Genomic DNA, 16,286 nt, shown 5'->3' with positions numbered 1-16,286 from the left:
ACAAATGTTTATCCGTGTTCTATTTGACCGCGTAGATCATAACAAAGCATGTGTATAACTATTGTGGAAATTAACATGGCCCTACTTCATCCAACTGGGAAAAGAAATTTCACAGGAGCCAGCAATACCTCTGCCGGCTATCAACCCTAAAGCAAGAAGAGCCCTAATAAGAGACAAATGCAATGCCATGCCCCTGGGGCACCGTTCATGAGAGCGAGAAGTCAGAAACAGCCCAAATACCCATCAGTAAGACTGGATAACGAGACTTTGGTGTACACACACAACAATAAGATACTTCACATTGCTAAAGAAACCATGAAACACCTCATGGCATGGGTGGACTGGGAGAATATTATGCTGAGTGAAGTTAATCTCAAAAGGACAAATATTGCATGATACCATTATCAGGATTTTTAAAACACAAGACAAAGACTTGTCTACCAAACAGAACAGACTTCAGAGGTCCCCAAGGGAGAGAAGGCAAAGGTAGGAAGGTTAAGCAGTGAGTACTAGAAGGCTGAGAGGCATTGACTTGGGCGAAAGGGAGGGTGGAGGTTCATAAGAGGAGGGAGAGAAATCTACCCCACTACTGAGGGGGCGCAGGTTAGAATATGAGGGTGGGTTGGGTGTTGAGTGGTTCACGTTGTTGAATGCAGAGTGAGTGGTCTGAAATGCAAACCCTGCTACTGTCCCCTAGTGCACAATAAAACACTCATTTAAAAATATGTTGAACATATCCAAGGGACTGACTATATGAAGCATTGGCCTCAGGATCGGAGGGAGAGTCAATAACAATATTCCATGTGCAGCTGATACCACTTTGGTGAAAGCAAACAGGACTTGAAACACTTACTGATGGAGGTTCAAGACAACAGCCTGCAGTGGAGATCACACCCGTGTCAAGAAATCCTGACAACTGGGGCGATAAGCAACACCCTGCTAAAGGAGAAATACTTAAAGTTGTCGAGGGTTTGATTTCACTTGAATCTACCGTCAACACTCTGGATGCAGCAATCAAGAACGTGGGAAACATCTGGGCTAACGGTTTCTACACAATAATTAAGATGCCACTTTGCGGACAAAGTTGCACCTAAGCCACGTTTTTTTAAATATGCATGTGCCCGCTAGTCGACAGGTAAGGAAGCAGAAGAACCGAAGCCTTTGAACTGCATTGGCCAAGAATACAAAAACCTAACACGGATTTCCAGAAGCACAAACAACCCTGTCTGAAAGGACAGCCAGAATTCAGCTGAGAAGCGAGGATGGTGAGACTTCGTATCACCTCCTCTGGCTGGATTACCAGGAAGGGCCAGTCCCTGGAGAGGGACCTCACACTTGGTAAGGGGAAAAGAAAAAGGAAGACCTTTGACCAGATGGACTGACCCAGTGGCTACAGCAATGGGCTCAAACGTAGGAACACACGTGGGGACCGTGCAGGACTGAGCCGTGGTTCGTTATGCTGCACCCAGGGTCACCATTGAGTTGGAACAGAAGTACAGGCCCCTACCAGCCACTATGGGCATTGGTCTCACTGATGCATTGAGGGTGATGGCATCAGCTGTAGGGAGCATCCCCCCCTCCCCCTTGTTAGTCTCCCGAATTCCCATCCACTCAGCTTACATATTTTGTGGGGAGGGTTGATCGGCCTTCCCCCCGGGGGAGTTCTGCATGCTGCATCCGGCTGCAAAAGTTTGCTCTCCTGGCTACGGCTATGGGATATGGGCACGCGGGCACCCCTTCGGGGGTCTTCATCCAGTAACTGCCTCCATGGAGCCTCAGGGTGGGAGTGAATGTGTGAGAGGGTTTATTCAAAGGCAGAGACTCGCTTTGATCTGAATGCAGCTTCCCCACCCACTGTGGGAAGAACTTCCTAGAGTTGCCGCTGAAGGGTGAGCCCTGAGAGCCCTGTCCAAGGTCTTTGAGGCCAGGGGCCTTGGAGGCCGGCTGGCTGGGCGGGGGTCAGTGCAGGGGGCGGAAGATGACCTGGCTGATCTCGCCTGGGATGGTGTAAAAGATGAGCAGGAGGAAGATGGTGATCAAGGCCAGCAGCAGGAGCAGCACCAGGATTCGCCAGTACCGGCGCCAGATGAAGAAGACGCAGGTCTTCAGCGGATTCACAAACCAGTTGAAGGAGGTTTGGGGGCGGCTGTGGGGGAAGGGATCCAGGCGAGGGGGGTGGACCTTGCTGGTTGCCACCACCTTCAGGCGCTGCCCTCCCCCCTCTAGCCCTGCTGACTCACTTGGGCTTCTCCAATGGCTCGGGCTCCTTGCGTCCCTTCCCCACCGGCCGTTTCTCCGCCTCCTCCACAGTCAGCAGTTCAAACTCGGCCTCCACTTTCCCCTAGAGAAAGGCCTCCTGTTTCACCGGGGCTTGGGCCTGGCCCCGGCCCAGCCTGGTTCCCTGCCCGGCTGCACCCACCGTGCGTAAGTACACATTGCCACCGGCGTCTGTGAACTCCCGCTCCTCCAACCGACCCTTCCTCCTCCTCGTCCTTTTCCGACCCTTCCTGCCAGCCTGTGCCTTCTGCTCCTGCTCATCCTCGGGCTCCTGCAGCTTCACGACAGGCCACCAGCCTCGCAAGCGGCGACAGCGGAACAGGTTGCACCTGGGCCCGGCCCCATCGCAGGCCAGCCTCGCAGAGCAAAGCTCCGGGGTCCGGGATCCCCGTACCATGTCAGGCAGCTGCAGCTCCAGGGATCCTGCAGGTCCACAGGTCACTGGGTCAGGCATGAACTCAAGGCCTAGCTGGATGGGGGCGAGGGGTCAGGAACAGCAGGGTCGTAAATCAAGGGCATCGAAACTTGAATGTGGTCGCCAGGCCACTGCTGGGGACTAGCCCACCAAAACACAAACTCACTGCCATCAAGTGACCATGTAGGACAAGGTGGAACTGACCCCCATAAGTCTCCAAGACTTGAGCTCTTTCACGGGAATAGGAAACCTCATCTGCCGTCCCCGTCCCCCACCCCAGCTCTGGAGGAGCTAGTGGTTTCCAAACTGCTGACCTTGGGGTCAGCAGCCCAATTGAGTACCTACTATGCCCCCAAGCCACAGGCAAAATGTCAGAAGCTGTCAGAGTGCAGGGGGACAGGCCCAAAAACTGGGATCAACCATGCAAGGTGGAGACTTGAGTTCGGGTCAATCTGAGGGTAAGTGAAGGGATGTGGGTGCAATGAGGCTTTGGCCTTTAGGGCTTAATGGGGAGCCCAGTAACCAGGTAAGAAATCGAAGGCTGTTGCCCCAGGGTCTGAAACCCAGCATTCAGGGTGGGTTAGCTGTGTGTCTGTCCCACAGTGAGCGATACCGCCCGTGGGCCCTGGGACCACGGGTCCTACAAAGGCAGAGCCCTACACTTGGTCCTGGACAGTGGATTGTATGATAGTACAAGTGTTTTTGATCGCCAGGGGGCCACGGAGTGTTGTTTTTCTGAAAGTGGGGCCAGGAACGTTGGAGAACCCATGGAGCTGGGGTGTAGGAAACCAGGGCCCCGGTAAGGGCCGGGAGGCAGGGCTTGAGGGCAGGATGGAGCCAGAGGTTACCGAGGAAATCGTTGGCCGAGATGCGGTCATAGTCCCAGACCTGCAGGACCAGCACGGCCGGCTGCCGGAACTCGGCCTCCTCGAGCGCGAAGGGCCCGGGCCGCCTTCGGACGGTCACCTCCCGCTCAGTGGGCAGGTAGTCAAAGCGGAACACGAACCGCCAATTGAAGTTCCCCTCCCCCGTCAGCGAGTTGAAGTGCACGTCTGTCTCCTGCTTGTCCGCCTCCAGCCCTTTCACCCAGCTGGGCCCACGGGAGACAGGGATGACAATGACGTGGCAAAGCTCAGAACCTGGCCCCTCCCCCAGGCACCCCTCTGCACCCACCAGGCCAGCCCCTTCACCCAGCCCCGGCCTCGTGGAGGGCCTAGGGAACAGGGATGGGAGCAGCTGGAGGACCCCCGCCCCAGCCTCATGGCTACCTTTTCACGTAGATGTCACTGGACATCTCCCCAGTGAGTGGGTTCACATCGTCCAGGGCCACGTCCTCCGTGTTCCAAATGATGACTCTGAGCTCATAGCTGAGGGGGGAAGAGTGCTTCTGGTTGGGGCTGCGGGACGGACTGGGCCAGGGCCCCTGACCAGCACTGAGCCCCCTCCCATCGCCCTGCTGGCTGTGGGCTCAGGATGCCTGTGGCCCCATGAAGGGGTGACCCCGTATCACCGACAGCCCAGCCACAGGGATGGCAGCAGGACTGGTCTGCTGGGACATGGAGGTTCTGCCTCCTATAAAGCAGCATCAAGACTAGAAGATGTGGGTTGTGGGGCATCGGATGTGGGGGGTGGAGCCAGGAGTCACGTGCAGGCTGCAGCTGTGGCGCAGAAGCACGTGTAGCGAGAAGCGGATGTGGACACGGAGCCTGCGGCTCCTGGGAGATGCAGGGAGGGCTGCGCCAGCATTGGAAGGTTCTGTCCTTAGCTATCGCCTGGTTGCCTGGACACTGCTGGTGGCCGCAGCCCACTATCCATTCTAAGGAGAGCTCTCAGATCCGCTCTGTTGGTGCCTGCCCTCCTCTACCACTACCGCTGTCAATCCACGTGAGCCTGGTGTTGATCCTACCTTGCTCCTGAGGTGGGCATGTGACCTAGGACTGGCCAACCAGTGTATTCCAGCCCCTGGGCCCCCATGATTGGTTCAGGGATCAGCACTTGCCCCGGCTGTTCCAGAATGAGCGAGACTTGCTATCCCTGGGAAAGGGTGCTTTCTGACGTTCTGCTGAAGCAGCCTCATTGGTACACTGGAAGCACGGTATGGTTGGAAATTATCTTGTCCCCAGACAGGGAGGATCTCTTAGAGAACAAACGGCACCCAGAAAGCAGAGCCCAGGGATAGGGAGGAACAGATTGTGACAACATCCCAGCACCGGACCAAGTCCTGTCCGCAGTAAACAGCCTACACAGAACTCCACGCAGGTCAGAAGGAGGTACGACTACTTAGACTGTCAATTACGAGAGGCAAACACCCAACCCACGATGGCTTGTGACACAAAGAGATATGTCATGACCACAGGAAAGCCTGCTGTAAACCTCCTCGGCCCTTTCACCTGCTTGCTAGGGCTCAGGCTGTCAGAAGGTCCTAGTGCAGGGAGACCAAGAGGTGTCTGCCCCCTGGAGGAAGGGTCGGAATCTCTCACCTGATTGGCTGTCGAGGCTTGATGTCAACAGGGGGTGGGGCAGGCACATCTTGGGGGAAGATGTCGATCCACATGTGAAGGGATCCCTTGGGGCACAAGACCAAAGTGGAAGGTCTTATTGGTACCCTGACCTCCCCCGATAGCACTGGGGCCCGAGGCTGCACAGGGGCCCCAAGAGGATGGGAGAGCTTGAGTCCAGAAGGTGGGTCAGGAGGATCTGGGAATGAGGGCGAAGGCAGATTTGAAATAGGGGCCAAGATTAAATTGTGGGTTCAGGAATGAAGCCCCAAAAGGGCCATAAGCTCTGATCAAGAGAAATAATCTATCCCTGAGATCCAGATCTTAGGGATCTGGAGTAGAGATCATGTTAGTTCCAGGAGCTGAACTTTGGTGGCACTGGGGTAGGATCCTGGAAGACCGGAGTCAGGGTCAAGATTATGGGATCCAAGATGGAGGTCCAAGGTAGAAGTCTTGAAGAAAGTGTATTCTGAGAGCCTAGGTCTGAACTCAGGTGGGAATCCTAGGATTGGGAAAGGCTTGGGATTGTAGAGTTGGGTGTTGGGTCCTCACCTGTAGCAGCCCTGGGCTTCGGGGATGGTAGAGGGGCCGAGTTTCTACATGCTCAGGTACCAGCTGGATCCCCAGCTCCGGCATCTCCTGCCAGCACCGCAGCACAAACAACGCCTGCTCCTCCTCACCTGCCACCTTGGGGTCTTCCTGACCTGACGCAACAGAGGGTGAGCTCCTACACACTCCCCTTCCTCCCCCTCCCCTCCCCCCCTCCCCACCAGTCCACACTCTCAGTTGAGGCAACTGCTGTATTCGATGAAGCCCATGGGTCAGAGAGGACAATTCCCCAAAGGACAAAAAGTAGGAGAGAGGATAGGTTTCCTGGGAGAATCCAGTGCTCAGAGGGCGATAGAATTGGAAGGGCTGAAGCCTTTGCTTAGACCCTGTTTGGAGAATAGGCCACCCACCATTTATAAGGCATGAACTCACTTCTGCAGCCACATTCTGTGGTATATGGGACTCCATCGGGGTCCACACTGTATTTGGGAACTCCATTAGCTGTGGCCCTGAGGGGTCCAACTCTTGCTTTGGGGGGAGTTCATGTGCACCCCCAATAAAAATCATTCATTCCCCACCATTCAAGGACCTCATTAGACTCACCGCCTCTGCTTGCAGAAAGAGGCAGGCTTTTTGTATGGGCACATTTCGCGAACCCCCTGTACCTTGGTCTACCACCATCTTGTTCCCTCTCGTCTGCCCAGGAGACAGAGGCTGGTACCTGGGGCCAGGGTCTCAGGCGGCATCAGAAAGACTTTGCTGCCCACCTTGATGGCTCCAGCTCGGTATTCAGGGTCGGGGAGGCCACAGCATTGGCACAGCCCCGCCAGGATCTGTGAAGGCCGGAATGCATCTCGCCAGGTATTGTAACCTTCCCTGTGGGCAGGAAACAAAGAAGCCTTGGCTAGCCAGGCCTGGTAGATGCGCTCCGTTGGACTAAGGATCTGGGATGGGAACTCTTTAAGATACATGATCCAGGTTAGTGGGAGACAGATTAGTCTCCATTTATAGTAACATATAGGTATGCTCCTGTGAAGGAGAGACTGAGCTTGTTTTCATTTTGCAGAAGAGGAAACTGAGGCTCAGGGAAGTCAAGTGACTTGCGAGTCGTAAAATCTCAACTCCCAAGCCAGAGGCTTGATTACCCGGCTCTAGCTTGACTGTGAAAGGATTCCTTTCTGTGAAATCAGAGTCTCAAGACACACATGAGAGGGTGGAGCTTGAGTGGGTTTGTTCAGAGGTTTCCTGGGCTCCTGAGGAGCCTGCTGTACTCACGCGTCATACTGGGAGGCCAGCCCACAGTTTGCCCTGTGGTGGCTATAGAAACGGTTTTCCAGATCGATGTGTGTCTCCCCAATGAGGTCATCAGAGCCCACGAGGTCATGATCAAACACAGCCACAGTCAGCTCAGGCTCAGCCGGGAGGGAGATGCTGAGCTCCAGCACCCTGGCCAGGAGGGAGAGTGGTGGAGGACATATATCATACCTAGGGGGCTCTTCTAAAGTTAGTATAGGTCTCATGGGCCTCTGTCCTGTCCCTAACCTCAATCAACTACCTGATCGAGTTCCCTGGGGTCACAGCAAGGCAGGACCATAAGGTTGCTCCCCCATTTCCCTCCACCCTCCCAGGACCCAGACCTACTCTCCAAAGATGGGGTTGAGTTGCTTGGGTACATAGCGCTCCTTGGTGTCCCGACGCTCCCGGCCAGCGCTCACTACCACATAGGGGTCTGCTTTGCCATTGGGATCTGCAGGTGCCAGGTTAGTAGCCTAGGGGCCAGTGTAGAGCACACATGGGAGAGTCATAACCCCGGGTTACTTACTCTTGCCAGATCTAATTTGATAGTAAGTGCAAAGAGGAAGCTATTAAGGATCTCCCACTGAAAGGAATTAAAACAGTGTTTGAGTGAAATGACTTTTTGCTTTTAAATCAATTATGAAATGCCCGAGACATGCCAAAAGCTATTACTAAAATAAAACAAAACATGGAAAATATTTGGCAGGATGTATAAAAAAAAATGTACGACCCAATTGACAGACTCCTGTTGTGCTTGACTATTTTTCACAATAAGCATATTGACTTTTATCATGAAGACTGTTTTAGCTAAAGAATAATACAATGGAGAATGACGAGGGCAACGAATGTATAAGGGTGCTTTGCTCAACTGATGTATGGATTGTGATAAGAGTTGTATGAGCCCCAATAAAAAGATTAATTTTAAAAAGATGAAAAAAATTTAAAAGAAAAGAAAAAAACAAATAAAAAAGATAGCAAAAAAACAAAGAAGAATACAACGAGCAGGTGTGTGTCCAGCTCACCGTAAGATCCACAGTTTGAGCCCACTGAAGAAAGAGGTGATCAGCTTCTGTGAAGATTACAGCTTCCAGGCCCTGTGGGGCATTCCCTTCTGCCCTACTGCGTTGGAATTGACTTGATGGCGACTGGTTGAGTTTTGTTTGGATGCAACTTAGTAAACATATACTCGTGCATACATGATTGGAGCGAAAATTGCAGTCAGTTCATTGGGAGTTGCATTTACTCCACATCCTTCTCGCTGCTTGGTATTGCAGCTCTTTTTCAAGTCGGCTATTTCCAGCCTAGCCCTCTAACTCTCCAGTCCATTCCAACGCACAGCACCCCTGTAGGGCAGAGGGGAAGGGTTCTTCCGCTTGTGAGCCGGTCAGCCTCATCTTTCTGCCTCACAGTGGCTCGTGGGTTTGAGCTGCCAACCTTGCCGGTTGGGCTGGCAATCCATGTCAACACCATGCTAGCTGGTGTGAATGGGCAGGTCACAGTGGTTTCATTTACATTTACCAAAAAATAAAAAATAAACTTCAAAAAACTACATAGACCTGAGACTGTTTGTGTTCAGCAGCCTGTGAGGGAGCTTCCAGGAGCTGATGGAAATTTCCATTATATTTTCATTCCATTTTCCTCTGAGCCTCGTCGAACCCCTTGTCGATCATCTTTGGTGAAGTGATTGTTCACATCCCCCCCCATGAGTTTCCAATCTCGATATATTTTTATGTCTAAAACTTCTGTGTAGGCTTTCAGATATATGGTTTATGTTGAATATTCTCGTGTTCTTGTTCATTTTAAGCTCATTCTTTGGTTTATTTAAAGATTTCTGACATACTCATTTTACGTGCTCTATCTTGTCAAGCATGAACCAGTAACAGTTCAAACTTCCAAGAATCGGAGTTTGTTGTTAGCTTGGCTGCTCTTTATTTTGGGCGGCTTGCTTCCTCGAACTTTGTACCGCTCATCAGGGCTCGGATGGGTCTAACTCAGGGGCCCCCAACCTTCCTCATGCATCAACTGCTTCACACAGCTCCTCATGTTGAGGTGACCTCAACCATAACACTGTTCGTGAGCTGATACCAAGGGCTCAGATAGAATGTAAATGTTTAGAAAATAATGATGGCAACTTATGTACATATATGTTGTTTGCTTGATACCATTGATGCATGGATTGTGATAAGAGCTGTAAGACCCCTCAATACAATGATCTGAAAGAAAGAGAGAGACAGCGATTTGACGACATAGAAGAGGTGAAGAAAAAAACGAGGGAGGTGCTGTCAGCCATCCAAACAGATGAGTTTGAAAAATGTTTCCAAGAATGGAATCACAAAGTGGGTGAAGGGAGACATTGGAAAGTGTAAGATATTACAAACTAATAATAATTTATAAATTATCAAGGGTTCTTGAGGGAGGGAGGGGAAAATGAGGAGCTGATACCAAGAGCTCAAGTAGAAAGCAAATGTTTTGAGAATGATGATGGCAACAAATGTATAAATGTGCTTGACACAATGGTTGTATGTATGGATTGTGATAAGAGTTGTACGAGCCCCCAATAAAATGATGACATTTTAAAAATTTAAAAAAAAAAAAAAACACTGTTCGTTGCTACCTCATCGCTGCCATTTTGCTTCTGCGATGAACGGGGTGACCCTGTGAAAGGCCCCTTAAGGGGCCTAAGATGTGGGTGTGCTTTTGCTTTGGTCTGCTGCCTGTGTGAACCACAGATCCACAACCACCTTCAGTGAGTCCCACTCGAATCACATAGACTGTCGGCGTTCAGGCTCCCCACCTTCATTAGAACCAGCTTGAGGTCATGCGTGCTCAGGGGATCTCTGTTGCTCCCAGGGCAGTGGTGGGCCGGTGGCAGAGACGGCTAGAGTTAAAGACACGCCAGAACTACCTCTGCTCACCTTTACCACATATACTCTGACCAGGAGCTTGATGGGCCGGTTCTGTGGGATTCCCTGGGAGATTCGGGGCTCAGAGCGTGACACTGCCTCTGATTCAGGGTAAATGAGGAAGGAGCCCTGGGGGAAGGGATGGGAAGGCCAAAAAAAGGCTTGGTAAGAGAGGGCTGGAGTCTTCCTCCTCAATTCCCACCCATGCTCCCAGGGTGTCCCCCTTCCTTTCTCCAAACACACCTTGAACTTTCCTACCAGGTGTCCAGACCCTTCTTCCTCTCCATCCCCACCTTGGCCCCCTTGCCCTCGGTAGAGGGGAAACACTTTCAGACAGTCTTCAAAGTGATTGAACTCTTCCTCCAGGGAACTGCTGTAGATCTGCAAGGTGAGGGCCTCAGGGATGACAGCCTCAGGTCCACAGGCCAAGGAGATGCTCCTCTTCCCCAAAACCCCATTACCTTCAGGGTGGCAATGGTTTTTTTCCGGGACATAGGGCCCTCAACTGCAGCCGCACCCTGGTCTTGGGTCCCCCCATCGACAGAAACGAGGTTGACCCCATCTGGGAAGAGTCGAGATGTCCCAGTTAGAAATAGTTAAGTGGGCAGCGGCAGGGGGTAGGTGGGGGGGGGGAGAAAGAGCATGAAAGCAAAATCTCTTACCTGAGTCCCCAGGCTCCTCTATCTCATCCTCATCAAAGTTCGGCTGCAATCAAAGGACAAAGAAATTCCACCCACACCTGTCACCTCTTTAATCCATCCCTTTCCCAGCATTCCGAGTTGGGAAACTAGTTCCATCTGTGAAAGCACCTGTCCATTTTCAACGCTTCAGTTATCACGGAGTCCTGTTCTGTGGAGCCTGGGAGACCCCGCGCATGGGGCTCTCGAGCACTTGGATGCGGCTAGTCTGAACTGAGATGTGCTCTAGGATGTGAGCTGAAAGGGGAATGTGCACTATCTCAATCAGTCTTCATATTTCTTGGCAATATTCTATCTAGATACCTAACATACAACGATCAGGTGCTTTGGTTTTTAAATTCTAAAACTTTACCGGTTTCCTTTTACGCTTTTAAGGTAGCTACTACAAAAGATTTAATGGCAGGGATTACATGATGTGGCTTGCATTCTGGGTCCTCGGGGCAAGCCCAGCGGTAGATAATGATGTTAATAACTGTCCAGTGTCTAGGATTGTTGTCAAGATGAGAGGTCTATCGTAACAGAGCTCAGAAAATTATAGCGGCCCACGTTTGAGGAGCTCACCCTTAGTGCCCTTTACCCTTCTCTGCCTTTGGCCCCCACTCAGGAGCCCTCCTCTGCTCCCACCTGTCCCGGGAGCTCCCGCAGGGATGCGTAATACTTAGACCACCAGTCCAGCTCTTCGGGATCTGGGATGTCCTCCTCCAGCTCAGGGCCTTGGTTCAGGAGGCCTCTCATGGGGAGCTTCTTCAGAGGAGTCTGAGGGAGAAAGGACTCAGATCCCCTAACCCAGCACCACCCATGCCCGGCCAGCTCTCCTCCAGCCATCTGCCAATCCCCCATCACCTTGAGGAGCTGTCTGGGGAACCCCCCCACAGCCAAGAAGGAATCCAGGGACTTCTCTCCTGGAAGGAGGGAAAGAGCAACAAATAAGTGGAAAGCCAGCTCCAATGCCGCAGGAGTCTCCCCAACAGCCGCCCTCCCAGGAGCCAGGGAGACTTCGGCCTGGGGCTGGTGGGTCCTAGAGGGAAAGCCCCTTACGCTGAGGTTCGATGGCCACCAAGTCCGCTGTCACCTCTTCCTCTTCCTCCTGGAGGGTATCCTCATGACCCTGGAGTGTGAATCGCTGCATGTGGGGGACAATGTGGGAACCCACGAGGACGGTGCGGCCAAAGGCCCGGCGCTCCATCACCAGGATGCTGAGTGGGGGCTGCAGGTAAGGCTGCGCAGGCAAGTCCTGGAGGACGGGGTGGGGAGAGAGAAGACCAGGGTGGAGGGAGGAGCAGCTGGAGCCTGTGTATGATGGGAACCTGCCAGAGAAAGCAAACTCAAACATTTTCTACTAAAACGCGTGATGGAAATAAGGTCAGGGAACTGACATGTAAGGGGCAACTGTCTGACGCTACCAAGTATGAAGAGAATCAATGATGCAAAGAAACCATTAGTACAAAGGACGGATGCACCAGACAGACCCTCACCTCCACGACCCTGAAACCAGAAGAGCTAGCTGGGGACCCACTCAGCGCCCACTGCTGAGCCGTCTGTAAGGGATCGCGCAGTAGAGGGTCTCGGGTAGAGTAGGAGAAAAGGTGGAAAGAAACTCAAAATAGAAACTTACTGACTGGTTTGATAGAGATGGTGGGACCCCCAGACTATGGTCCTGAGATGCCCTCCAAGCCTGGAACGTATGCCACCTCCATGGTGCCACTTTCGGCCAAACCATAGCGAGGCCCACAAGGTGAGCCCTAGCTCCCCGGAAGGGTCAAGTTCCTTAGCACAATCAGCCGGACGGGAGCATTTGGCCAGCAGGCAGGCAAGGATCGGAGCCATGGATGAAGGGAAATGGCGAGGAACCCCAGGGAGGAAGTAGGAAGTGTGCTGCTACATGGCAGGGATTGCGAATGATGTCCCAAAGCCACGTGTGTGGGCATTGTTGAATGGAAAACCAACCTGTTTCATCGATTTTGACCCAAATCACAACACACACACACACCACCACCACCACCACCACCACCACCCTCCCCTCCCCCTGTGGGAAGACTGTACCCATCAAAGGCGGAAAACTTGTCGGACCAGGAAAACCCAGGCAGGCTTGTTGAGTTCCGGTTCTCCCAAGTCTCCCTGGGAGACTATCAGGGGCAGCACAATAGAGGGGGGAGGCGTGTCTCTATTTTACTGCTATTCAGTTCGCACTCATTTGAAGTGGAGGGAGCTTGGTGGTGTAGCCATTAAGGGTTGGGCTGCCAAGCACAAGGTCATGGGAGAAAGGAGAAAGATGGGGCTCTCTCCTCCCGTAAAGAGTTACTGCCTCCAAAACGCACAGAGACAATTATACTCTGTCCTGGGGGGTCGCTGTGAGTCAGTAACCTCTCGATGGCAGGGAGTCATTGATGATGTTGCTGTTTTTAATCTTAAGTCCAAGGTGATAAATTAATATGCATACAGGAATCCTTAAAGAATTAAAATTGTATACTAATTTTAAATTAAAGAAATAAAATAGTATACTAATAAGTGAAGAATTAAAATAGTATACTAACACCTATTGAATACAGAAGGAGGAAGAGAGAAATTAAAATTAGAAGACACAGAGAAAACATGGCAGACACAAATTCAACCTTGTCAAGACGAGGGGCCTTCTAAAAGTCTGTGGAATGTTTCCACAGATTTTTGGGGAAACCCTGGCATAATAACCTTCAGTGTAACTGTAGCCAATGCTGCTGGGAAAAGGCAGGGATTGTCAGACCGGATTAAAAAAAAAAAAAAGGATGCAGCAATATGTCTGCAAGAGACGTACTTGAGATCCAAAGACTTCTTTTCCCTAAACTTTTTTTTAACTTGAGCTGCTTTTGGTCACATGTCCTGATTGGTAAAAGTTCATAAGGAAATATAATTTCCAAGCAATTAAAAAACTCGCTCATCCTCCATAAAGCAACTTTTAATTACCAACACTTAAAAAAGACACAGTGACTTAATGAAGCATCAGCACAACTGTACAGAATTGAGCTCCGAGAACTGCCCACTTGGGAGCTGTCTTTCCAGGGGGCTCTGGGTTAGAAGCATATTCGCTTAGAGAGGCTCGTATAGAGTCCTTTACTACCCCTGTAAGATACGGACCATTTTCCCTAGTCTTTTGGCATAGGATTGCACTCTGTCTTTTGTGGACAAGAAAGTTTCAAATACTTTTGAAGAACTGATGCTTATAAAATTTTCTGGAGCGGTGGTTTACCCCAAAATAGGACAGACACCTCAACGGAGCTGTATAGAAACCCAAAGACTGAGGCGAGAGGAGGGGAGCTCCCTCATTGGTTAAAGGAAGCGAGAGGAGAGGAAATGCTCTCTGAGGTTCAGCCAAGAGCCTGCCTTGTTTCCTCGGCTCATAGCACAAGGACGCTTCCACAGCAAACCTCTGCACGTGGCATAGCCCTCAGGTGGAGGTTTGCTGTCTGTGTTTGGCCCCTAGTGGTCTGGGGGCCCACCGTGTTTCCTCTCAGCAACCTCCCCCCCCCCACCAGGCATTGCACTTCGAGGTTTACAAAGTCCTTGGACAAGATCATTTCTCTCAATGGTTCCTCAAAGCACTCCTGCCAGGAGACACCCGGTGGAGCTCCTTCCAACTCTCCTCTGTTGTATTTGCTCCACATGGTTCACAGGTAGCAAGGATAAAGCTCAAATGAGACAAGCAGTTTGACAAGCTCACAGGGGGCATGGGCAGAATTTAACTCCAATGTCCATCCTTGCAAACTCCACAAAGATGCCTTCTTCTCTGGCCCTGATGGCTCAGGGTCTAGCTTCCTCCACCAAGGGCAGTACTGCTCCTTCATGATGCTTGGCCGATCCGCTCATCCAAGAGAGCCCCACCAACCCATGGACCAGCCCTGGGACCAGCTAACTCTGGCCCACAGGCCATAGCTGGTTCACCGTCTGCCTTGACAAATAAAGTTTCATTCGAACACCATCATACTCATTGATTGACATGTTGCCTATGACTGCTTTCATGTGACAGTGGCTGCATTAAGCAATCGTGATAGAAACCATCTGGCCCCCAAAGCCTGGAGTATCTACTTATCTGGCCCTTTCAGTAAGTTTCCCTCTAGATGAAACGAAGCTGGGCATTTACATCGCAGCACCCCTTTTCACCCCATTCCTCCACCCCCTGCGCGCCCCCTCACCACTGTCAGGTGCCTGACGAGCTCCGTGAAATTGGGGCTTTCGCGGTAGCTGGCCAGGACCTCGGACTCCACACGTTGCCCGGCCACCTCCAGCACAACCTGGGGCTGCTCCACCTCAAACAGGTGCACCCGGCCAAGGCCTCTCAGGCCCCAGAACAGCACCTGGGTGAGACCATGGGCAATTCAGGGCTTGTGCCTGACAGAGGGACCCCCAGGGGCGGGACAGGGAGGAGCCTGGGAGTGCGTGCTGCTACCTCAAGGCGGAATTCCCTGAGCACCGGGCGCACCGTGGGTGGCAGGGACATCCATCCAGAGAGGGGCTGAATCAAGGGCATCAGGTCCTGGGGTTCCACATCACTGGGCACAGAGGGCTGCGGAGGGCAAGAGGGGAGAGGTCCAGGAGACATCCAAGCAAAGGCGGATTTGGGACCTGGAGTTTGGGGACTAGCTGCTCCAGAGGCTGGGCAAGGCTGAGTGAGTGGGACATCTCAGGAGTCACCCATGCACATGAAGGGGAGGGGGACCCAGGGCACAGGTCTGAGGCAAGACCCTGAGGAAGAACCCACAGCCAGTGTCCTCTGGGGTTGGAGGCCTATCCAGGGTCCATGCATGCATTTCTGGACTTCTTTCAGGCCAACGGGTCACTAAGCGAATCCCATTGACGACCCTGGGTTCCCTAGGAGTAAGGGAAGGTGGTAGGCTGGTGCCTCATGGAATCACAGGATGGGCCTGCAGCTGGGGGCTCTGACCTCAAACCGGCCACTGTAGTCCAGTTCGATGAGTTCAAAGGTGGCAATGAGCTCTCCAGCTGCTTGGGCCCCCCTTCTCAGTTGGAAGAACTGCAGTTCTGGGCGTTGGTATGGTTCCTCAATCAGTTTTACTCTCGGGGAGGCCAGCACCCTGCCCAGGAAGACAGGGGGCCCCTGCAGGAGGCCGGGGCAGTGAAGACAAGGAGGAAGAGGTTTGGGAATCAGGGATGGGGGCTCAGGGTAAAAAGCCAGATGGGTCCCGGGCCACACTCACAAACTTATTGTGGTCGAAGATATGGATGATCACCAAGGGAGGCTCCTCCTGCAGGTGCTCCCGCCTCCCGTCCACGATCAGCTGATCAAAGACCAAGAGCTCATCCCACAGGGGGCTCAGCGTTTGTTCCAGAACCTTGGAGGCCAGGCAGAGGAGGAGGCAACGGGTGGTGCAGTCAGGTCATTCTCCCTGCCTCTAAAGCAATACCTCAAACACCTGTGACTGTGCTTCACAGAGGAGGTGAAGGATGTGACGAAGACAGAAGCAACCTCCGGCTGGTGTGACGTCATCCCTCCTCCCCCTGATAGCCGGCCACCCTCTGTGCCTGGTCCTGAAGTCCATCCCAGAACACAAGCCCTCACCCAGAAGACCCTCAGATTCACACTAGCCTCTCACTCAAGTCCAATTCAACATCCTGTCCTGAAGAGCCAAGGCAAGAAGAGATTCTTAGGCCTTGTGGA

General features: G+C 52.3%; 1 protein-coding gene across 1 annotated transcript in view; it reads right to left on the bottom strand.

Annotated features, from left to right (window-relative positions):
* Nucleotides 1-1,959: 1,959 nt before the first annotated feature.
* The window catches only part of LOC142422390 (fer-1-like protein 4), a 31,658-nt gene continuing 17,331 nt past the window's right edge, over nucleotides 1,960-16,286 (bottom strand). Inside the window, 21 exon segments of the mRNA XM_075527782.1 lie at nucleotides 1,960-2,146; nucleotides 2,241-2,341; nucleotides 2,420-2,700; nucleotides 3,541-3,782; nucleotides 3,961-4,059; nucleotides 5,173-5,258; nucleotides 5,743-5,870; nucleotides 6,461-6,618; nucleotides 6,988-7,185; nucleotides 7,381-7,508; nucleotides 9,951-10,067; nucleotides 10,182-10,319; nucleotides 10,400-10,500; nucleotides 10,601-10,643; nucleotides 11,261-11,392; nucleotides 11,480-11,538; nucleotides 11,675-11,870; nucleotides 14,803-14,964; nucleotides 15,057-15,173; nucleotides 15,552-15,725; nucleotides 15,826-15,960. Of these exon segments, the coding sequence (XP_075383897.1) occupies nucleotides 1,960-2,146; nucleotides 2,241-2,341; nucleotides 2,420-2,700; nucleotides 3,541-3,782; nucleotides 3,961-4,059; nucleotides 5,173-5,258; nucleotides 5,743-5,870; nucleotides 6,461-6,618; nucleotides 6,988-7,185; nucleotides 7,381-7,508; nucleotides 9,951-10,067; nucleotides 10,182-10,319; nucleotides 10,400-10,500; nucleotides 10,601-10,643; nucleotides 11,261-11,392; nucleotides 11,480-11,538; nucleotides 11,675-11,870; nucleotides 14,803-14,964; nucleotides 15,057-15,173; nucleotides 15,552-15,725; nucleotides 15,826-15,960 (2,982 nt within the window).

The sequence above is a fragment of the Tenrec ecaudatus genome, chromosome 12 (assembly GCF_050624435.1).
Source record: "Tenrec ecaudatus isolate mTenEca1 chromosome 12, mTenEca1.hap1, whole genome shotgun sequence".
Lineage (NCBI taxonomy): Eukaryota > Metazoa > Chordata > Mammalia > Afrosoricida > Tenrecidae > Tenrec > Tenrec ecaudatus.
This window is presented reverse-complemented; position numbering and strand designations above follow the sequence as displayed.